General features: G+C 42.5%; 1 protein-coding gene across 15 annotated transcripts in view; it reads right to left on the bottom strand.

The window, feature by feature from the left end:
- The window catches only part of mef2d (myocyte enhancer factor 2d), a 76,962-nt gene that overhangs the window by 40,344 nt on the left and 11,962 nt on the right, over positions 1-24,656 (bottom strand). For 12 of the 15 annotated variants that reach the window (XM_083761769.1, XM_083761781.1, XM_083761779.1 and 9 more), the window contains exons 1-2: positions 16,668-16,892; positions 4,423-4,836 (exon numbers count right to left, since the gene is read on the bottom strand). In XM_083761769.1, coding sequence (XP_083617895.1) covers positions 4,423-4,476 — 54 coding nt within the window. In that variant the 5' untranslated portion in view covers positions 4,477-4,836; positions 16,668-16,892. Of the gene's footprint in view, positions 1-4,422; positions 4,837-13,879; positions 13,973-16,667; positions 16,893-24,656 lie in introns of those variants that run through there. The other 3 variants (XM_083761777.1, XM_083761778.1, XM_083761776.1) reach the window with 3 other exon arrangements.

The raw sequence follows: 24,656 nt of genomic DNA, 5'->3' as shown, positions 1-24,656 counted from the left end.
AGGACAAGTCAAATTTATATAGCCCATTTCAGACACAGTAAACTCAGAGCTTCAAATGACAGACAAACAAGGACATATACAGATACTGTGTATACATAACGTACAACATAAAGTACCCACTTACATTTATAAAACCCATGCATCCACATATTCCCCCCCACTCTACCTACAGTGAACACACGCACGCACGCACGCACACACGAAGACTAATACCAACAGTCTAGGAAGCTGCAATCTGCAACTTTATGCCCTACCCCAGTTTCAAACCTGGGTCTTTTGCATTAGAGACCAAATTTCTACGACACTTCCAAGACCATTAGGTCAACCATTCGGTTGAAAAGGTCAACACATTTTCTCAGTTGGCACTTTGCAGCGGCAGTCTGCCATGCATTTCTAAAGTTGCGCTGCTGCGCTCCTCTTCCCAGTGTCCAAGCATCGTGATTCAGCGTTCCCGGCGCCCAGCATTTTTGGAGAAGCGTTTCAAGCTGGAAACAGTTCAACTTTTGGAGAGGAGCGCTGCTCTTTTAATCCTCTTGGCTGTGTCTGACAACGCGGTAATTTACGACCCGAAGTTGAATTGTTAACACTAGCCCTTACCCGTTGTGAGATATTTGCCCCCCCTTGTGCGTTTTTAATTCACTAATAAATTCATAAATAATCATTAATGTGTCAAATCAAAAAAAGGGAGCGATTGGTGCAGGCAATGAGGAGCTACGGCTCTGACACTACGGCTCTGACACACAGACAGACAGACAGACAGACAGACAGACAGACAGACAGACAGACAGACAGACAGACAGACAGACAGACAGACAGACAGACAGACAGACATTGTTAGAATTATAGTATGATTAACACAGTCATGAGAAGCCCTTGTTTACGTTGTCTTAGTTAAACAATTTGTGCTAATAAAGCAGATGACAATGTTTGAGCACTGAGCGCCTCAATGGTTCATGTTGGAACAATGCCGGCATCACGCTGTGTGTGAGCGCTATGGACATATCCAGAGTGCTCCTCAGCTCAAAAGGCGTTCTCTGTGGACCCGGCCTCTTAAACCAGCTTATAGAGGACGCAGATGTCACTCAGGTCATCAGTTAGTTTGTTCCAGAGAGGACCAGTGACTATGCACCTTCACCAAATGTAGGTTTTATTCCAGGTACAGTTATGAGGCCAGTGTCTGATGATCTGAGAGATGATTGGTTTATAGGCAGTGAGCCGGTCACAGTTGCGTGTGCGTGCGTGCGTGTGCTTGCGTGCATGCGTGCGTGCGGTCGGTCATGTGACCCAAACCATCGGGAACCACAATGCTGTTTTGTACCACATCTGTGTCATTCGGTATTGACCTAATTTGTCATACACAGTAAAATATTAAAAAAATTACACGTTGAGTTAAATTAACTATTCAGATGATAATGTGCAATTGTTTTGTTTGTCATCAATATCAAATTCATTGAATCATTAGCTTATAAAAGCTAGTCAAAGTTTGAATACCCCAGATTAAAAAAATATATATTTTCTCCAACACTGTGATTTAAAAAGAAAATGAAATGAACACAAATATCAAATAGAAAAGTGTAATCTGTTATATAATAACATGACACCTTTTTGAATAGCTTGCACAAGATTGTTGCGTTTGGTTAATTGTGTTTTATGTTTTTATGTTAAATGTATGTATATATCTATATTGACGTTTTTACTGATTCTTACTTTTCTTCATTGTGCTGAGAAGTGTTAAGGTGACTCCAGACCAGTCAAAGACTACTTAAAACTCTCACATTACAACAGACTAGCATTTTTTATCTGCACAAAGACAGTCTGCAGGCGAAAGATTATTTTCCACCATGCAAATTGCAGAAAGCGCTGGTTTGCAGTGTTGCCAGGTCTTATTATAAGCGACTTTGGGCTAGTTGTCCTGTAACATAGCTTAATATTCATAGTTGTCCATTGCTTTATAGTTTGGGCTTATTTCTGAAGTGTAGTTGCTTATTTGGGCTTGTTTTCATGATTCATTAAAAAAATAGCTGATGTAATAGGGCTCTAGTAGTGAAACTGGTTGCTTCTTTTGGATTTGTTTTCATAGACCTGGTCGCTTGTTTCACTCACAGAATCTGGCAACAGCGCTTCTCACCAAAACAAACAAAGATAGCGTTATTTTCGCTAGTCTTGCTTTGGAGTTGATTTGGAGACTGGAATTGATTGATTGGTATTACATATATATATTAATTGAGAGTTGATATTGAGAATATGGTATCTAGTTCACACACTACACCTGTAGTCAGCCCTGAAACATGACGAGCAGACTAGAAGTTCACTCTACAGTGGAGCATTTACCCCCCTGATCACTACAACATGGATAGCGCCGCTCCCGACATCGGCAACCGACTGGACATGTTCGGTTCTTCATCAACGGGTTCGGACGCATCGATAAGGCGATAGGGACGGCAAGCGACGGGAGCTTCTCGTCGGGAAGTCTCCTGTGGATAGTCTCGCGACTGGCGACAGCCGATCGTCGGGGCAGTGTGGACCTGGCTATAGTAAAGTGATCTTGGCATCAAAACATTGCCAACGATGTTTTCCCCGTGCCCCCTAGGGTAGGTACCCTCACAAAAAACATGCAGTAATCCTGGTCTCTAAACTACCTCCCCCTGGCCATTACAATGCAATTATAGTGCTGTCTACATAACATGCTATAAGTCTGTATCAAATGCTATCTAAGTCTACAGAAATGCTATCTAAGGGGGTAGGGTAAGTGCTATGGGCCATGATGGAGTCTGAAAAGGTGGGTTTTCAGACTACGGCGGAAGATTGGGAGTGATGCTGCAGTTCTGACTGCAATGGGAAGTGCATTCCACAGTTTTGGAGCCAGAAGGGAGAAGAGTTTGGGACATGTGGAGCGTTGTCCCGGCGTTTTTAGTGAGGGTACTTCCAGCTTCCCTGCGTTGGCTGCGTTGGCTGAGTGCGCGGGAGGGTTTGTAGGGTTCAATCATACTTGCAAGATATGGGGGAGCCATACCTTTGGTTGCTTTGAATGCTATAACAGCTACAACCCTTCAACTGAATATTTGTATTGGGTCTTCCTCCAATCTGAATTTATTTAGTGCTTACCTGCTTATAAACAGCCTTAGAGTCAACTCAGACACAAGTGACAGACTACTTCAAGTACACAGAAGCTGTTTGGAAAGCTCAACAACACAACAACAAAACAGGAAGCACGTGACAAATATTCTCCCTTTTTGACCCTTCTTCCCTTCTCTATCATATAAACAGCAAAATCTTGTAACTCCATACTATGAATTTGGGCTCATTCTACAGTTGCATTAAAAGGTGTATCTAAAAGACAAAACAAACACGTCAAATGCAAATGTTTAACACATTATAATAATGCATTTGCACAAACACTGGCTCAAATCACTGTGAATGGAATGATAGAGCATAAAAAATATAAATAAACTCACTGCTATGTTGGAAAAGCATGACCCTGGTCAAAAGGTAGCATTTGATCCTGGAAGTATGGTGGTATAAACTAGACAGAACATTACCTCAGCCGCCATTGACAAATACTCTTGCCACCTGATACCAGTGCGAGCTCCATTAAACAGAATTGTCTCCCATCAGAGATCGTTTCATGTTCCCAGCCTGATTGTGCACTGCTGAATAACGCACCACCATACTGCTTGAAACCCTGGGGGCATATTTTTGTCTCCTGTATGGAAATGAAACCTTTTAAGATTTATGAGGGAAAAAAATGAGGATTAATTTCAGGCCCTTGGGTCTACTAGTGTCTTAACTTGCAGCCCCTCCTCACTCTCTCTCTCTCTCTCAACGGTTGTAATATCTTGGTGGTTATGTGCAAAAGCTAATAGTGCACAATATGCTCTGCTGTCTGTCTGTCTGTCTGTCTGTCTGTCTGTCTGCCTGCCTGCCTGCCTGCCTGCCTGCCTGCCTGCCTGCCTGTCTGCCTGTCTGCCTGTCTGTCTGTCTGTCTGTCTGTCTGTCTGTCTGTCTCTCTCTCTTTTGGGAGGCAGGCACTTCAAATCCATTACTCAATCTGCTCAATGGAGCAAAGCCCATTTACCAGTTGAATCATTTTAGATGGATCGTTTACCCTTTCATCCTGTGCAACAATGCTGTGATGTAACCGGAGCATTTTTTTAAAGAATTTCACACTTTCTGTGTTTTCACTGAAACACGACTGAGAATCCCATGCAGAGTCACACGATCTCCATAAAACATAATACCATTGTTCCGCTGTGACACTTTGGATCGCTCAACATCAAGTCATGTGACGTTGCATGGGACATGCAAACCGTAACAAACAGCACACATCCTTGTGGGAATATTATTCACCTGAGGGTCTCACACACACATACACACACACACACACACACACAAACACAGACAGACACAAACACACAGTCCAACCTGTCTGTTGCGTTCATCGGTGATCCGCTGAATTTGAATCTTTTTCCTCCCCATGGTTCCGGTGTGGCGGTGGGAGGGGCAATGGAAGGGGGCGTGGTGAGGTCAGAGGTCACAGCTGTCCTGAGAGGGCTCTGAGGTGGCTGCTCTGGTTGGTGCCAAGTAGGCGCTGACTTTTGTTGGTGTCTTGGGGTCCGTGTCGAGGCTTCTCTTCCTCTCTGCTCCACCTGTCTGAAGCAGCTGGGCTGGAGGCTCTCTTACCCCCGTAGACTAAAATAAAAAAAGGGAGGCGGAGGACAGAAATAATGGGGTTGATGTGCAGTGCCCTTTTCAGACCATGGTCCTTTGTAGCTTATCCACTCTCCGGCTGAACTTGGTTCCTCTAACCCCCGCCTTCCTTGACTTCTGCTGGAACTCCTGGAAAACAGAGGAGAGTGATTCATCAGACTCATACGCTCAGAGAAGGGGAAAGAGGCATTGTTTGTCTAACGTGACCCACTTTGGTTTCTATCAACATCGTCTTAGCCTTAACCCTTTCAAGAAGAGTTCTGCACCATCAAATTAGTGGAAAAGATACATAGTTTGGGGGGTTAGTGTTACCTGTGTGTGTGTGTGTGTGTGTGTGTGTGTGTGTGTGTGTGTGTGTGTGTGTGTGTGTGAGAAGAGTGGGGGCTGAATTGTGCCGCACACTACGGAGCAGGAGACCCCCGGGGGCCTGTATGGAGGGAGGCTGTGCTGTGTCAGCTTCATTAGAGGCATCACCGCCACATCACTGATCCGCCAGTTGCCCACGGCAACTGGCTGCCCGGCCTGGCCCGACTGACATGCCGCATGTGGTTCCCAAATCGAAGGCAGAGCAGAGTGGAGTGCAGAGCACCCTGTACCCAACCCCGTGGCCCATGATTAGCCTGCTTGGGCCGGGTGAGCCCCCAATAATATGATATTCACATTGGATATCAGATCGGGTATTAGGTCCGGTAATAACAATTAACATTATGCGCTGTTAGTTAAACTCCAGTGCATTTGCTAAATGATATGTGACACTGCGAAAGATAGGCTAATTCAAGATGGTATATTTAACTAACCATGAAATAAGGGGTGGGGTTGTGATATATGCAAGGATCTCTTAATAAAAACACAGAAAGGATACACTAGGAATTTAAATTTAAAAAAGGGAAAGGGCAAAGGAAAAGGCCCTCAGAGTGTCTGTGCATATACATGCAAACTCATGAATGAACAAACAGACGGCAGCAACCGAGGAATGGCAACAGAAGCAAAGGCCCGTTTATAAACCCCACTACTACTATTTGTGGTTCAGCCTTAAAAATAGCTCTCTATATATACATCCAGACTGTGTGTAGACACACACTCACACACACACACACACACACACACACACACACACACACACACACACACACACACACACACACACACACACACACACACAGCCACACACACACACACAGCCACATGACAGTGGGTGCAGAGTCACTGCAATAGAACCAGAGCATCTGGAAAGCCTTGGGTGCAGACACCATACCAACCAACTCTACCACATTGCTTGCATTCCCCATACCTGGGAGATCAATAGAAATATTAACGCCCACAATTTACGTTCATTCTAGTGAAACAAAGAATGTACAATGCACTTGTGCCATAAAAGAGAGTTGTTTTCCTTTTTCGCTGCTGTGTGCACGCTAGGCCTGTCACAATTATTATATTAGAATTATGTCATAATCGTTTCAATGTGAAAAATGTGCATACATTTTTAAACATTTTCAAAATATAGTGGAAATAGCAGACCAACAAGCTCACAGCACCAGCTTGTCGTGAGCTTGTGACAGCTCTAGTGCACACTTGCTTCGAGTGAATGCAATTTGTTTAGCCCGGATGATGAGTTTTCTACATGAATTATACACAGAAAGGACAGCGGGGAGGTCGTTAGTTTTGGGTGTCATAATTGTTTTGTAGAAACCTTGATAAAAGAACTGCAAGGATGACCTCTGATTGTACAAGGACTATTTTGCCCATGAGAGGAGATCACAATGGCTTCAATATTCATGAAATACACAGTGGTGGAAAATAACGAAGTACAATTACTTCGTTACTGTACTTAAGTACACGTTTTGAGAATTTGTACTTTTATTTACTATTTTTATTTTGCTGTATTTTTACTTTTACTTCGTTACATTTACAAGTAAAAAATCGTACTTTTAATCCGCTACATTAAAATTGGACACCTTTCGTTACTCGCTACACATTTCCGCGCAAAATATGAGAAATATGCGGGGCTCGCTTGATCGCCTCACTCATTCGTTCACATCAAGGGGCTGCTTCAAAACGCCACTGAGAAACTTCCACTGACATGAATAGCGGAGGGGCGGAGCTTCGCGCCAGTTCAGTCTCTATCCTTTTAATACTCACGCAGAAGCATGTTGGTGCGGTCCGGTGAAAAAGCTGGGCAGAAGCGCCCGTCTATCTCTCTCGGTCTCTCTCTCTGGTGCTGTGAATAAATTACAGCGAGCCGCGCTGTGTGTGTGTGTGTGTGTGTGTGTGAGAGACGTGCGCTGCATCTGCTGGTTATTGCAGTTCTGTTTTCGTCACATACACAGCTTAACTTCAGGAACGTTACACTCACCGATCCAGGTGATTGCAATAATAATCACTGTAGGCCTAGTGCATTGCATGTAAACGTCTGTCAAACGGGATGGTTGTTAAAGTTGATATCGGTTTTAACTTTCTCCCCAATAATGTAATCCACATTTGTGCATAGGCCTATAGCCTACTGTAGGCTTTTTTGACTAGATTTAGAAGACATTTTCAAGCTCTTGCTACTGAAATGACCGATTATTTTTTATGGAGAAATCATTTACATGCATCTCAATGGGAGACAGTTTGCCCTCACAGAGTGGAGTGGGTGGGGCTTAAATAGTTAAGGACTAATTATAATGTGTGAATTCACGCAATTATAATGTCTGTTTTGCAAATTGCAATGGCTCTCCCCATTCTCCCCTAAATGACTGTCTACCCCCATCTGAAATATATTTTTGTGTGAGCTGCTTGCAACCTGAGTTGTTTGTAATGTTTGTAATGATAGTAAACACAAACATTGTCCTAACACAAACATTAAATGCCATTGATAATGAATGGTCAGTTTCTAGTGTTTATCCCAACACAAACATTAAATGCCATTGATAATGAATGGTCAGTTTCTAGTGTTTATCCCAACACAAACATTAAATGCCATTGATAATGAATGGTCAGTTTCTAGTGTTTATCCCAACACAAACATTAAATGCCATTGATAATGAATGGTCAGTTTCTAGTGTTTATCCCAACACAAACATTAAATGCCATTGATAATGAATGGTCAGTTTCTAGTGTTTATACCAACACAAACATTAAATGCCATTGATAATGGATGGTCAGTTTCTAGTGTTTATCCTAACACAAACATTAAATGCCATTGATAATGAATGGTCAGTTTCTAGTGTTTATCCCAACACAAACATTAAATGCCATTGATAATGAATGGTCAGTTTCTAGTGTTTATCCCAACACAAACATTAAATGCCATTGATAATGAATGGTCAGTTTCTAGTGTTTATCCCAACACAAACATTAAATGCCATTGATAATGAATGGTCAGTTTCTAGTGTTATCCCAACACAAACATTAAATGCCATTGATAATGAATGGTCAGTTTCTAGTGTTTATCCCAACACAAACATTAAATGCCATTGATAATGAATGGTCAGTTTCTAGTGTTTATACCAACACAAACATTAAATGCCATTGATAATGGATGGTCAGTTTCTAGTGTTTATCCTAACACAAACATTAAATGCCATTGATAATGAATGGACAGTTTCTAGTGTTTATCCCAACACAAACATTAAATGCCATTGGCCAGTTTCAAGACGAGTGTTGAAATAAAGCCACTGTTGGACTTCATTTCTTTGTAGGCATTTTGAAAAGCATGTTGTACTTTTTACTTGTACTTTGTACTTGTACTTTGTAATTTTTACTTTTATACTTAAGTACATTTTACACCGGGTACTTTTTGTACTTAAGTACATTTAATTTGAGGTACTTTTGTACTTTTACTTAAGTAACTTTCTCAATAGGTACTTTGTACTTTTACTTAAGTAATTTTCAAGTAGAGAATCAGTACTTCTACTTAAGTAAAATATTTTTGTACTTTTTCCACCACTGGAAATACAGCTGTATCAAAATGTTTTACTAGTACAAGTTGTGTGTGCACATAACCACTCAGTAGCACTCGTTAACAGCCAACTGTTCCAGTTTCTTGTAAGCATTGGTCTGCAGTTCAAACAAGGCAGCACTTTGGTGTGATTTGTATTTAGGCTGTGGGCTGATTGCACATGAAAAGGCAGCTTTATCTGCTTGGGGTGGTCAAGTCTCGACCTTTTACCCTTCATGTTGCTGGAGCTCACTTCCCATGTCTGATGTGAGACAGAGGATCTACTCTCACATGGAAGGCAGGGGGTCTGGAGTGTGTCTGCTGCCTCACTGAGCAAGGAAGAGTGACAGAGAAGCTCTGGACAAGACAAACAGGCTAATTACAGATTTTACAGCAAGCCTGGATAACCCTGAGGTACACCAATGGATATGAACTGCAGGTATAGGAATCTAGCATACGACAACCAAAAACAGTATAAAACAGTTCAGTACAATATTTGTCTATTTTGCAGTTACATGAAACAAATGCCTATCTCCAAAAAAGAAAAGAAAATTAGTACTGAGACTGTATGATCTGAGATTGTACATTTTGTACTGATATTGTACAGATGATCCAGGTAATTTCACACATCTGAATATTTAGATTCTTTACCCCATTTTGGGAAGGAAATCTGAATGTTTCTGAGAGATATCATAGAATAAATTTTGTTTGTTAGTCTGCCCTACATTATAGGCTAATATTCAAGGATAAATCCACCAGATTTCTCTAGAGAGCAAAACATTCTTTGAAGAGAAGATGTGATATTTATAATTTTGCCTGTCCTTTGTTGATATTGATCTAGTACTGATATGTGTACAAACAATTATGTCTAGGGGAAGAAAAAACAGGATGAAAATAACAATAACCATAATTAGAATAATTCATAGGGTAATACATTACATTTCTTAAGTTATTAGTCACCCCTAAAAAGCCCCCCTAATTTTCTTTAGTGATCCTTACATTAAAAAAAATATATATATATATATTTTTAATTCCTTGCTCTGTTTTTATTATCTCATACCGTTTTATTTTGTAAAGCACTCTGTAAGCCCTGTTTTAGAAAGGTGATATAATAAATAAAGTGTATTATTATATTACATGGTGGAAAATAATGCTATCGTTGTAAAAATATGACAGCTAAGCATCAAAGAGGGCATTCTAGGTCACAGCCCTGGAGCAGCCCCCGACAAAGATTAAATCCACAAAAGAACAGTTAGAAAATGTTGGTCAGTATCGTTATCCGCCACATCTGTTGCTGGGCCTGTTAAGCATTTCAGAGCCTCAAACTCCTATTCAGGCTATGTGGGTGGAAAGCCACAAGCTGTAAGGTGGTACTCTGCACTGCATGAGCCAGCAACCATCCTCCCACTGGTCAAATGTGCCACAGCCTGCAGTGGAGGGGCACCGAGGGCCTGACTGAGTCACGACATAAAGAAAATAAACTACTCACATGCCACACAAGCATATACACTGTCAAATTCATATTATTAGTTTATGCACATGGATACATTATTAACACTTTAAGGATTCTTTTCAAATTACATGTTACAATAAAATGTGCCTCAATTGAGTGTGTGGTCATGAAGCATGGCCAGTATATGAATATTGTGTCAGATAGCACTACGGGGCATGAAAATCTGATTTGTAATGGCTCTTAACCCCACAGTCTTGAACAGATATTGTATAATGGAGTTGGACACATATTTAGTTTAGTGTACATCTATGAAATGAAAATATCAGCCAATAATATACAAAATTCAATATAATGGTCTGTATCGTGTCCTGCCCTCTCTCTCTCTCTCTCTCTCTCTCTGTACTGTGTGTGTGTGTGTGTGTGTGTGTGTGTGTGTGTGTGTGTGTGTGTGTGTGTGTGTGTGTGTGTGTGTGTGTGTGTCCTCCTGCATGTCCAGCCTTACTGTCCCAATGTATAAGTGGCAGTATAGCAGCCTGGAGCAGGGAGATAACGGTTGACGGTGGAGGTTGGTGGGGGGTTGTTGGCTGCTGGAGCCAGGCCAGAGCACTGCTGAGAAATCCATCACCTCTCCCACTCAGCACCAGTGCCTGCCAGAGCTGACCACAGCCAGCTCCATAGAAAACCCCACTGCACAATCCATAACAGTCCACACTGTACTTACACAAACACTCATTAACCTTCTCCGGTATGGCGCAAAGGGTAAAGTGTGCCACTAATATTTTAAGGGTTATTCAGTCGATGCTGAAAATGCTACAGGCAAGCATATATTAATTGGGCTGTAAAAGTGCTATTGATAAATGTGTCCACTAAACAGTGTATGTTGCAATGTTAATCTTCCCAACCAAATTACCGGTAGGTGTCGATGTGTGCGAAGTAAATTACCTATATTTATGTTATGTATGTTTCTTTGGGGAGCGGGGTACATTTACAACCTCAGTATCTGTAACATTATCTTCTGTATGCTGGCAGACGTTATTGGCAGACATGGCTGATCTTACACAAGTCACCTCCAGATCTCCTGGGGGCTTCAGGTTTCATGTAGGACCACCAGTCTCCATCTAGACACTGGTGTCATGGCCTCTGAAGCAGGCTATCAAGATGACAGATCTGTCCCTCAGTTTAAGGTTCAGGCAGATCAATACGATGACAATATTCAGCATCTCAGCGGTCATCAGAATCAGGGAGGGATGGGATGGGGGGGAGGGGGGACTCAAGTGATGGACAAAACACCAGATAATAAATGGCACTGTCACGCACTTTCCATACAACCAACATGTGATAAGGGAATCAGATAAAACCAAATAAAAGGTAGCTGGGTAAAGTTGCACCATGCATAACGATCAATGAATGGATTTTCTGAGCCACCTGTATAGCGAGAAAGACAGTGACTAGTGACAGCAGTGTAGTGTCACCTGGCAAATGTTGCCAGTACCTTCTACCGGCTTTCTAGTACCTCGCCTATGTGACTCTCAATAAGACGTACTTTCTAGTACCTCGCCTATGTGACTCTCAATAAGACGTACTTTCTAGTACCTCGCCTATGTGACTCTCTCAATAAGACGTACTTTCTAGTACCTCGCCTATGTGACTCTCTCAATAAGACGTACTTTCTAGTACCTCGCCTATGTGACTCTCTCAATAAGACATACTTTTTAGTACCTCGCCTATGTGCCTCTCTCAATAAGACGTACTTTCTAGTACCTCGCCTATGTGCCTCTCTCAATAAGACATACTTTTTAGTACCTCGCCTATGTGCCTCTCTCAATAAGACGTACTTTCTAGTACCTCGCCTATGTGCCTCTCTCAATAAGACATACTTTTTAGTACCTCGCCTATGTGCCTCTCTCAATAAGACGTACTTTCTAGTACCTCGCCTATGTGCCTCTCTCAATAAGACATACTTTTTAGTACCTCGCCTATGTGCCTCTCTCAATAAGACGTACTTTCTAGTACCTCGCCTATGTGCCTCTCTCAATAAGACATACTTTTTAGTACCTCGCCTATGTGCCTCTCTCAATAAGACGTACTTTCTAGTACCTCGCCTATGTGCCTCTCTCAATAAGACGTACTTTCTAGTACCTCGCCTATGTGCCTCTCTCAATAAGACGTACTTAGTAGTACCTCGCCTATGTGACTCTCTCAATAAGACATACTTTCTAGTACCTCGCCTATGTGCCTCTCTCAATAAGACATACTCAGGAGGATGGACCGACAAGCAGTGGTGGAAGAACTACTCAAATATTTTACTTAAGTAAAAGTATCAAACATAAAAATACTCAACAAAGTAAAGGTCCAGAATTCAAAATATATTTGAGTGAAAGTACCAAAAGTAAAAGTACTCATTATGCAGAATGTCCCATTTCACGTTATCAATTGTACAAAATCTTTTGAACATAGCAGATCTACAAGCTCACAATGCGTTGCATCACGATGCATTGTAAGCTTGTAGATCGGCTAATTTACAAATGGCCGAAATGTATGTGGTTAGTGTATGTTTTGTAATAATAATCACAATCTACAAAGTAACTAGTAAGTTTTCACATAAATGTAGTAGAGTAAAAAGTACAATATTTGGATCTGAGATGTAGTAGATTAGAAGTAAAAGTACTGGAAATTGTAAAAAGTACAAATACATAAAAGTTGTACTTAACAGTACTTAAGTAAATGTACTTAGTTACTTTCCACCACTGCTCAGGAGGATGGACTGACAACTACTTCAGGAAATAAACTAACAATAAGTAAGACAGTAAGACTAGAAGGAGAAGGAGTAACAATATGACAAGTTAGCCCGTCACCATAACAGACAAGAGACACAAATGGGGGTTCAAGCTGAGCAACTGAATTCCCTCATCTGACCCGGAGGGACTCGATTGCATTTGTGCCCCAACCTTGGGGGGGTTCTGCCAGCACCAGCTGTGGGATATTTAAAGCCTGTTGCCTCATGCTCCTGGGCAACCATCCTGCACAGCTCTGCCTGGTGACAATCTGCTCACTCATTCAAAAAAACATGTCTTCGGAGAGACCTGCCTCAAGGGGATTGACAGGTACAAGAGGAAGTTGAACTCGGGAGTGCTTGCAATTTATGAGGGGACAATGGGTGAACAGAGGGGAGCTGGCCCTGCGTCTGGAGCTTGAATTATGACTGTGAAATTGTGCCAGCTCTGCCAGTGGAATATGAAGCCCCCCTCCACCACCACCACGACCTCTTAACTAATCATGGGTGGGTCTTTGGAGAGGTCTTGGGGACTCAGGATAGCCAATGCAGTGCAAGTGCAGCAATTCTAAGCGGAGGGGGCTGGGGGAACTGGAGGATTGGGAGGGGCAGTAAGGAGATCCGTGCCTCTCAGCTCGTGAATCACGCCCCCACTGCCAGGCCCTGTCAATACTGCAGTCTACCCGCGTGCGCACACACACACACACACACACACACACACACACACACACACACACACACACACACACACACACACACACACACACACACACACACACACTGTCAATCACACAAAAAAACAAATAAACACACACATCTGCACCCAAAGAAAAGACAAAAAAAAGACATAAGCTCAAACAGTATATAACACAGGACACTGTCACAGATCTAATGTTCACACTCATAGCTTATTGCACACAAACAGCAAACAAAGAAAGAAAGAAAGAAAGAAAGAAAGAAAGAAAGAAAGAAAGAAAGAAGGAAAGAAAAAAGGAAAAACTCACAGAAGGACATAGCGCACACTCACGCACGTGGCAAAGGTCCCTTTTGTCCTTCACGTCTTTCTTAAACTGAAAACTTGTGGACCAGAAAGAACTGTGGCTGGCAGTCGACGCAATACTTGTTGACATGAAGCTTGCCCCTGTCATAGCGTCACAGGAGTGGACTATGTGGTTTGACCTGTCAGGTTACATCAGTGACACCAGCCCAAACAGGACACACCCAACCCTGGAAGGTGCGACTCTGTGGCTATTGGATAATTAGATTAAACAAAAAGAAGGAAGATGCACAATATTGAGTAGGCTATTATTTTGTTGTGCACCATTGTGCTGGCGCCATGGTCAAACTTGTCCTACTTGGATTACAGAAATCAAATGCACTCACATTGGAAGAATGTATTACACAACAGGAATTACCCAGCTCAGTGAAATCAATGGACGGGACAAAAGTCAGAAAACCACAAAAGAAGTGTGTGGGTGTGCTTGTGTGCGTGCATACAAAGTAGCCATGCGTGTTGTGTGTGTGTGTAAGTGTTGTCCTTTTTGTTTTGGTTATGTGCAAAATTGATTGCTGTTGTTTACTCTCAGTATTTCTGAGAAGAAACCCATAAAATGAGAGACTATCATTTTTTGTTCCATTTGGCCTAGTGCTAGGTAGGAAAGAGAGAAGGAAAGAGAGAGAGAGAGAGAGAGAGAGAGAGAGAGAGAGAGAGAGAGAGAGAGAGAGAGAGAGAGAGAGAGAGAGAGAGAGAGAGAGAGAAGGAACGAAAGAGAGAAAGAGAGAAAGAAAGACAAAGAGAGAGAGAGAGATGCCCTCTGGATAAAACAATGAGGACATCAATGTGACATTTGAAGAGAGAGGGGGCGTGTGACTGAATCTGCGTGTGTACAACGCTGAGCATCATCACCAGTCGAACACGTTCCCATCAATGAAAGCCTTTACAAAAGAGGCAGACAAGCAAGATCAAGATAGCCGTCTTGTACCTAAATATATCATGGAATGGTATCCATGTTTATTTATTTTTTACCAATGAAGGTCAGTTGTTGGAATGTTTTTGTTCGGTGTTGAGATACATGCCCTTTTCAGAATGTTCACCTGGAAAACCATTTTGCTGGTTTTCCAGGTGCCACACTGCCATTAGTAAAAGTTGGAATGTGCGTACATGTGAGAAACCTGAATGTACTCTGCAAATACAAAAAATGTGATTGTGTTGCGTGTGCATGTACGCAATGCCACTTTCTTCTCTTTCCCTGCCTCGAGAGAGTGTCACAACCTGGAGCACATTAGCCCTCGCTTTCAAGTCTGTGGGTTAAATGGGAACTGTGACGCTCTTTGGCTGAGGGACAGCACTTTCAAAGTAGCCACATCTAAAGTGATCAAGCTAGGTCAGTCTTCTCATGAAGACTCCCTTCAAACAGCCGGCAATAGAGCAGCTGTTCAAAGAAACACGAGTCCTTGCCATGTCCCTTTGAATGGCTTTTAAATGAGTAAGGTCACGAGGTAGACATTCTGTTGCTACTTGCTCATGGTAAAGGGGGGAGTATTTGTGAAATTATTACACGGTAAGCAAATTACGTACCATGAAAAACAGATTCACCATCATCTAAACCAGGGGTTCTCAACCCGTGGGTCGCGACCCCCCGGTGGGTCGCCAAACTATTTTGGGGGGTCCCCCAAAAACAATTTTACTGAATGGCTGGAAATTAAGAGTTTACATAGTACACATAGTGCATGCATAAACTTTCCTTAATGATCTGGTTTCAGTATTAATTTATGATCTATGTTCGCTATTGTAGCGGCCAATTTGTATTGGGGGTGTGGAGGGGGGCGGGGCGTGGGTCGCGAGACATGGAAAAAGCATTTCCAGGAGTCCCCAGCCAAAAACGTCTGATCTAAACCAGTGGATCTCAACCTTTTCAGGCCGCAATCAAATAATCATATTTGAACTGGGGACCCCCACCCTAGAAGCACTTGGAATGTATGCATTACATTTTGTTTGACACAAATATTGTAAAAATAGATGATCTAGCATCAACAAACATGTTTACAATATATTATAATATAGTATAATTTGGCAAATGTTTGACCAGTTTTTAGTTTGTTGATTACTTTTGATTAATTCTTTCTTTCTTTCTTTCTTTCAGTCAAGGTATTAAAGGGGTCTTTAAATTGTCACTTCGCTGTCATCTGGGGACCCCCCCAATTTCTTTTTAAACATCCCGATCCACAGGTTGAGAACAACTGATCTAAACATTTAGTTTTGCTCCCCTCTGAGCAAACAAACGTATTCTTAACTTAGAAAGTGCTCTCTAACCGTCTTTGACAGATCGGTAGTTTAGGAGAGCCATTTGTTTATGTTGCGATGGCTATTACAGAGGATATACCTGTACTACCACAAGAGCCACCTTTGCTCCCGCAATCCATTAGCAGATTTCAGAGTGAGGCGAGGTGTCAGATCCATGGTTGACGAGGTGCAGGCCAAACAGCAAGTCACTGCACACTCCTCGCTATCTACCTCGTAAAGCCCTCATAGGCACCAGCAGACCGATCGGAAACTGTCCAAAGCACAGCAAGGAACTCTTTAACAAGACATCATTTGGGATTGCAGTCTTGTACTGTACTTTCACCAAAATCATGGATTTATTTTTTTACTTTAGCCCTGCTAAGCAACATGAATGGTCACACTTCAACAGTACACATTTTCTGATGATTTAGGGATTTAACCCACGCACATTATTACAAATTACTACAAGCGCATTATGTCACAGTACTGTAAACTGACTCATGAACCCAAAGTTTGAAATAATTGCCCTTACCGTCCAAATTTAAAGACCAGGTCAATTAAACTGTTCTGAAGCAAACAGAGGACTCCAGGCTTCTTGGATTCCCAATTACTCAAAGAAGAAAAATCCAAATGCAGGATATTCCAATTCAGAGATCACAAAAGCTTGTAATCCTTGATCGGGTGGTTTCCAACTCAAAGCAACACATGTGCCATCCTGCGATCAGTGGGTAGAAATGACAACTGCTCATGCTACACCTTCCTCTGGATACCCCCTCCCCAAACCACCCGTCTCTTTGGACTTCCCATCCCCTGCTGCTCCTTGTCACCCCCGCCCCCAACCCTCACACCCTTAAACCCCTCCCACACCACCCTTTGCCCTAATATGCCTTCAGCAACTGGCGCCAATTCATCAGTGTCCATACATACTGGCATCTGAGATGTGAGATGGATGTGACGATATGTGTGTGGCTGTGACTGTGTGTGTGTGTGTGTGTGTGTGTGGGGGGGGGGGTCTCTGTATCATGCAGTGTGTCAGGTCCATCACTTGAGTACATTCGAACACCTCATCCTGATCCTTGTGCCCATCTGTGAGTGTAAAAGAGATTACCATCTCAATGGGACTACCTGGTTAAATAAAAGTGTAAAAAAAAAAAGATCACAAGCTGCTGGTGGTGCGATGGCAGCTGCCTGCATACGGTACCTTTTGTTCCAATGGCCCCTTGCAGCCTCTCGCCCTTCCGAAATTTACACACTCATACTGTCGAATGCTCAGCTGTTGGAAGTTCAGTGCAGTGCGCACCAGTATTGTCCTGTTCTGCCCAGGCTGATCTGTGTGCACTGGAACCAAAATGCTTTCCCTTCCCCTCCCTGTCAATCCTCAACTGACGCGTTGTTGCATCTCTCCTGTCAAATCCACTGAAGGCCGTCGACGGCAACACTGATAACTCTGAACTGTCCCCGAAGCCATGAACATCAAAAGTTCACTAATCCAAATTTAAAGAGATACTGTAGATGGCTGTTGTACAACATTGTGGAAGGATTGTCATCCCTGTCCATTTTCAGCAGTGACGCTGCTTCCCAAGGAGGGAATCTCAGGCTGTGCCCTTTCCTGACCTTGAAATCTCTGAGGGGGCCAGGAGGGTGTGGGAAACGGGAGGCCAGGAGTCTGTTGAACAGTTGTGTCATTGAGTTTCCACACACCACAGTGAATATATGTACGGGTGATGGAACGTCTGTGCCCAGGGTCCAATGGTTAAACGGGGGGCAAAATTCCAAAGGGCAATCTTGTCTCAAAGCAAATAACTTATATGGATAAATTTTTGGCGAAGGGCAGAAGAAAAAAAGAACAGGCCAACTTTGTCTATCGAAGCAGGAAATCTGCCCATGGATGGGAAAAATATACAACAGCCCTAAACACACAAGGCTCATGCCAGAACATCGAGGACACAATTACTTCCACAACAAACACAAGTGATTGGTAGTGGCCTTATCTCACTGCCCCTTGTCCAGGTTTTTTCCCTGCCTCCCCATTTGTCGTCTGTGTGCAAGGCAGCCTGGGGCCCTCCATGTTGAACACATTGTGTTGGCCCAAAGCCTAATAAGGGGATCTATGTGCCTAGCTCCTGTCTTCCTGAAACAAATGTGAGCGCTGCCCAAGACTGTGTGGTGCATGGCTGCATGTGGTGGAGAACAGGCATGAAGGAGGGGAGGGGGTGGGGGGGTGCTGATGGTGGATTGGCAGAACGAGAGGGGTTATGTATTCTTTCTTCTTCTACAAAGTAGTGAGAGGATGGCGGGGAAAAAGTGAAGCTCTTGTGCCTGGAGGCAGTATATTTATGCTGAGAGTAAATACAGAAGCGTACAAACAGAGCTTCATGTACGCTCTACACTCACAGCCCTGATGTGTATCCATGCACCGTGGCAGGAAAAGCTGACTGGAAACCGACACCGTGTTGAGAAGAATGCATACAAGAGAGGTGACATTTGTATAAAACGTGAGCCACCAAAAAACAAACACACATTCAAAGAACACTCAAGAGCTTATACTGTATGTTCAATGTGTGCATAATGCCGTAGTGTGTTATTATCTTTGCAGTGAATGACTAATTGATTGTGAATAAACACTTGCTTCACAGTGTTTGGCAATGATGAATGAATAATGTGATGATTAGGTACTATCTCCCTCTCGATGATTTGGAAGTTGAATAAATAGATAAATAATAAGAAAGGCTTTCTCGCATCACTGATGTAATTGTAAACATACCTTTTATACTCTTTTTGCGAAGGTCTATCAAAAATAACTGCTAACATGATAAAATATAATACATTTCCAAAACAAAACACACCCATCAGTCATTTGGTCTACACCATTAATTCATATAACATCTAAGTCCAGTGTTCTTTAATCTAACCAGGCTTTTGTGCTCTTCTGCAGCATACTGTACATTTAATACTGCCAATGCTGAAATAGTCATATGATAAATGTATTACATGTAACTCAAACTAGGCTCACAGGGAATTGGAACCATTCAGCAGGTTTTGAGCACTTGGCGATAACAGCTGTCACAAAGCTCTTGAGTAGTTCAAATGAATCCTCAGCTCAGTTCTACCCTACCCAATCTTTTCTTCTTGATGCAACCAACTTCAAAAGGATGCATCATCTTCAACACATCCACATGTCTAGCTTGGGAGCAGCATGGTTACTGTTGGACTGAACATACCAACAATACCATACACAAGATGTGAAAGTATATTATAACGAAAAACTACAATTTGGCAACATTAAGTTGTAGTACTGTCTCACGACAGTAGCTAGTAGCTACAGAAAGGTTTGTGTGTTAAATAATACAGCCTATTTTATGTGCCATTCACAGCTCATTTACCATGTGTCATTGTAAAAGGTTATTTTGAACAAGTATATTACAATCCTGTTCAAAAAGGCACACAAAAATAATATAAGCTTCTTACCAATCAAAGCTTGTTCCCTTTGTTCAAATGAACAAGGACGATATGCCCCGTAATATTCAGCTGATTGAAGTACAAGCATAAATTGCGCTTAGAAAAATGCTAGGGAATTTTACAAAGAAATACCATACAAGGAATGATCCAATTTCCCTACAGCATATGTATCCTTGTTTTTAATCTACTATATATCATTGCCCAGCTCACCTAATCCAGCCCCCTGAGCTATCACAGCTAAAGGTCAAAGGTCAAGAGCTGGCAAGACGAGCCCCAACAGACGCTGGAACCTGTTCCCTTCCCTGTGCCTCATTCAGCTGCCACCACAGAGTCGCCCTTCTGCGCTCTCAACACCGCCCGTGCTCTTTTCTGTAGACATTCCATGTTATACTAAATGTAGAAAATGTTAGTTATTGTATTATTTTACGCTCATTCTTTTAAGGTCTATGAGTCTATCAACACCTTTTCTCTTTATCTCTACGTATGCATCATGTAAGCCAGTGGTTCCCAACGTTTTTCATGTCAAGGACCCCCAAAAGGATACTCATTAGCCTGCCGACCCCCATTTGAAAAGATATGCCAGGGACCCGTTACATTTCAAGGACCCACAGTTTGACATGCATATTAGTCTACAGACCCCCATTTAATGGCATTTATATCTCTGGGACCCCCAATTTATATTGTAAAATCAATGTTGATTTAACAAAAACTTTGGTTCCATTTGTACACTCTCAGAGTCACACACCCATAAGGGTTAATTTGGTTCCTAACCATCCTTTAGCTGGGGACCCCCTGGAACTGAATCACGGACCTGTAGGGCCCGGCCCCGGACCCCACTTTGGGAACCACTGAGCTACCTCCGTCTTCTCTCATAAGAGAGATCAAAACGTTCACCTGGATTCACCTGCTCAGTGTGTTAGCAGCGAGTTCCAAATGGAACATAATGTACATGAACTCAGCGTATACTGTAGCGGTGGGAATACTGACTAATATGTGCTGTTAGCGGTGCATGAGTCAAATACGTTTTTTCTCTGTCTAAATGCCTCTGAAACAATTGAAGAACCACAACGTTTCCTTTTTTGATTTAAGGATTACTTTTACTGTACATGGAAAATAAATCACACCCATCTGAAGTGAGGGGACAGATTTCTGTCAGTGATTCTCAAACTAGTGTAAAGGACCCCAGAAATTATATGTAATTGGCCACCAGCCGCCATCTGAAAATATGTTGTTCCAGGGACCGCCTGGAAGAAAAGATTTGAGTTAAAAACGTTCGCTCTGAAAGAATATATAATCAAAGATTTGCGCCACATTTTCACGATTTAAAAAAAGCAGATCTACAAGCTCGTAGCGGCACTCGGCTGCTATTTTTCAATATCTAAAGTATAATATAATGCTTAAAACACCAAAAGGGGTTCCCGCCCAGAATGGGTTAAGCCCAAACCACACGTTGACGCTCGTCGTCCCAAGTTGTGTGATTCAACGCATGGAATTCAATGGCCCAAACCACACCAAAGGGTCACCATGCAACTCCTTGCAACCGTTTGGACCCAAGGATGGCATGGCGACCCTTTGGTGTGGTTAGGGCTTTATCATCAAACGTCATCATACATCATCTCATTCTGGCCAATAACAATTTGTGTCCTTACTTTTGTCTTCAATGTTTGTGTTTACACACTTTTGTCTTCAATGTTTGTGTTTACACACTTTTGTCTTCAATGTTTGTGTTTACACAAACCCTCAAAGCTGGACATAGGGGGGGCTAACGCCCCTCAAAAATCGAATAAAATATTTTACGATTAACTTCCATAACCTGTGGTTCTCATCTGTCATGCTCGGTACTATAAAGACATAAGACAAATAAAAGGAAGCATAAATGTTATATTATAGTGCTGTTTCCACACGTGAGTCTCGCTCACAGACCATTCTGCTATGTGAGCTGTGGTAAGGATGGATTTGGTATTCAAAGGATGGAGGCAGTTGACTCCTGAGGAGACATGAACCTTTGTGGTTTATGAGCTCCTTGACACACACCCTCCCCAGCAAATCCCAACTGTCATGGCGTTGCAACGTAGACACACGAGGCGCTGTGTTATGCACAAACAAATCCCCACAGGCGACAAAGCGTTTGATGTGCAGGGGTGGGGGGGGGGGGGGGGGGGGGTGCAGCGAGGCCCACATGGTCACACTCAGCCCCTCCCCATCTGCCTTATCCCCTGTTTCTCTGACACTGTCTACCACACACACACACACACACACACAGACACTTACTTCTCCTCAGAAACAGCTGACGTTTTAACAGGCTTACAACAGCTGACAGGCTACAGGTGGGGCAGAGGGGAACCTTCACAACACCCCCCCCCCCCCTCCCAGACCCTAGCTAGCTCATAATTCCCTTCAGTCCTCCACCCACCCCCCACCCCCCCCCCCCCCACACACACACACACACACACACACACACACCTGTTGTGACTCCAGAGGAATTGTCCACTCTGAACCTCACCAGTAACCACATAGCATTCACATGAACCCCATACCCAAGTCCCTAAATGCAAAAAGGACAACATAAACACACGCATGCAGGCCGCCGTGTACCCTCCCTCTGTGTGTGTGTGTGTGTGTGTGTGTGTGTGTGTGTGTGTGTGTGTGTGCATATGTATATGTGTGTGTGTGTGTGTGTGTGTGTGTGTGTGTGTGTGTGTGTGTGTGTGTGTGTGTGTGTGTGCATATATCTGTGCTATCGCCTCCCCAGTCCTATAAAACATAGCTTTATGGCCTAACCCTAACAGCATGTGTTTGAGTGGCTTCAACCAGCATGTGTACCATCTATGAATGTGGTAACAGATGCTACTGTAGAGTCAGTGTGTAGAGCACAGAACTATGGGCCAAAAGCCATAAGCTCCTTTACTTTCACTCACCAGTGTCCTACAGTAAGTGGAATTATGTTGACAGGAAAATGTGACAGAGATCAACGGACAGTTGTGCTAATCCATACATATTTGAAAACACAATATACAGGTTTTCCCTTCAAAAATAACCACTAGATATGACCACGTCGTCAATCATGGCAGTAGCACATATTTTACTGTGTGTTTGATATGTAGGCCTCTAATGAAATCACTGAGCTACCAATATGTAAAATGCATAGGTTCAACTCAATTTACAGAGCTGCATTTTGCCAGTAGATACTGCAGCGTGGGTTGCATTACTTCTATTCATACAACTGTATGAGAGGTGAAAAGGCATATTTTTTATAAATGTCTTTTCCGAAATGTGTGTATATGATATCTTGTACCCACCAAATACTCCCCAAAAGCTTTTGTCAGATAAACCTTTCCAGTGAAACAAACTATGGTGATGGAACGCTGTCAGGTTATTTAGGACAAGTATTAGTTTGTAAAGGAGTAAAGCTTGAAAAAGAGAGAGGATTTGAAAGCACAGCACTTCTCTGGATTGGATGAGAAAACCACTGGGTGAAAAGAAAGAAAGAAAAAAGAATGTTCGGATTTGAGGTAAACTTGCTGTGTGTGCAAAATTGGGCAAAAACTTCCCCTCACTTTTCTTGCACAACCATTTTTTGTAACAACCATATCACAGTTTTTCATTTCTCTTATGTTGCTGTATGGAGCGCTGTACTCCAGCCTGGAGTGCTGCTGTGACATGCCGGTGTCACATGCCTAAAATAACCGATCTACAAACTCACAACGTGCCATGTAGGGCTGTCAAGATTACAAATTTAAGTTGCAGATTAATTGTCACACAAATAATTGCAATTAACGATTTAATTGTGTTTTTGCCATTAAACGTTGGAACATATGAATGAAATTACATTTGTTAGATTTTTAGGCTACGTAATCACAAATTGCACTGGGCAGATATGACAAATAACTAAAATATACCAATACATTACTGACATTTAATCATTTTACTTCATAATTTTACTTACGAAATTGAAAACAACGGAAATAGCTGACCCGTACAAGCTTACAATACGTCACGAAGTGATGTGTTACACGGTAACTTAGTTTTATGGTTTTGTTGTGAACTTAGACCAGCTTTATATAAATTAAGCATTGAGTTATGGCTCCATATGTAACTCAAAGGGCTGAAACGTGCAGTCACCATTCCCTGTGTACTGTAGCTCCATGTGTTGAGCAATGCAGGGGACACTAGCACACTTTTGATGTGCCAGTTCAGTCTTGATAATTATCATAATCAACTGAAACAACAGTATTTACAGTCCAACACATAATGACAGAGAAAGTTCCCCTGGCCCTTTCCCTCAATTACGTTTACTCTGTGTTCATACAATAGGCTTTGTGCATAACAGTAATCCCAAAACAGTGGCATATCCGTTTATTCCTACGATAAAATTCCCCATACCTTTGCTTGATTGGCTCAGCAGCAGATTTGAAACAGAAATACATACAGTATGACACAGTTATGTGTCTCTGGACACTGGCACACAACTAAGTATAAATAAGGATTACGGATAGAGGCTTGTTTTGCACAAGGAGACAAGATGATAAAAATGTCTTCTTCTGTAAAGCACTTACGATAAAAGAATAGCGTGTGTATGTGTGTGTGACTGTGTGTGACTGTGTGTGTGTGTGTGTGTGTGTGTGTGTGTGTGTGTGTGTGTGTGTGTGTGTGTGTGTGTGTGTGTGTGTGTGTGTGTGTGTGTGTGTGTGTGTGTGTGTGTGCGTGCGTGTGTGTGTGTGTGTGTGTTTATATTTGAGTACAATCCAGTTTGAAGTAATACTATCGACTCTTGCCTCAAAATAAACCCCCTCCCTTCTCTACACATTTAAACACATTTGTACTTCTCTTTTCTAAAGAGTGAGACAGGAAGCTTTATAGTCTGATGATGGTGTTCTATCTGTGATGATAATCAATTCAATAACATAACAGCGAGAATCTTCCTGAGGAACGATGGAAGAGAGAGATAATAGAGAGCGAGAGAGAGCGAGAGAGAGTGTGTGTGTGTGTGTGTGTGTGTGTGTGTGTGTGTGTGTGTGTGTGTGTGTGAGTGGGTGCGTGCGTATGCATGCGTGCGTGCGAG

Source organism: Protomyctophum parallelum (genome assembly GCF_964188405.1).
Source record: "Protomyctophum parallelum genome assembly, chromosome: 3".
NCBI lineage: Eukaryota > Metazoa > Chordata > Actinopteri > Myctophiformes > Myctophidae > Protomyctophum > Protomyctophum parallelum.
Note: the sequence above shows the minus strand (reverse complement) of the source record. Positions and strands in the feature narration are given on the sequence as shown.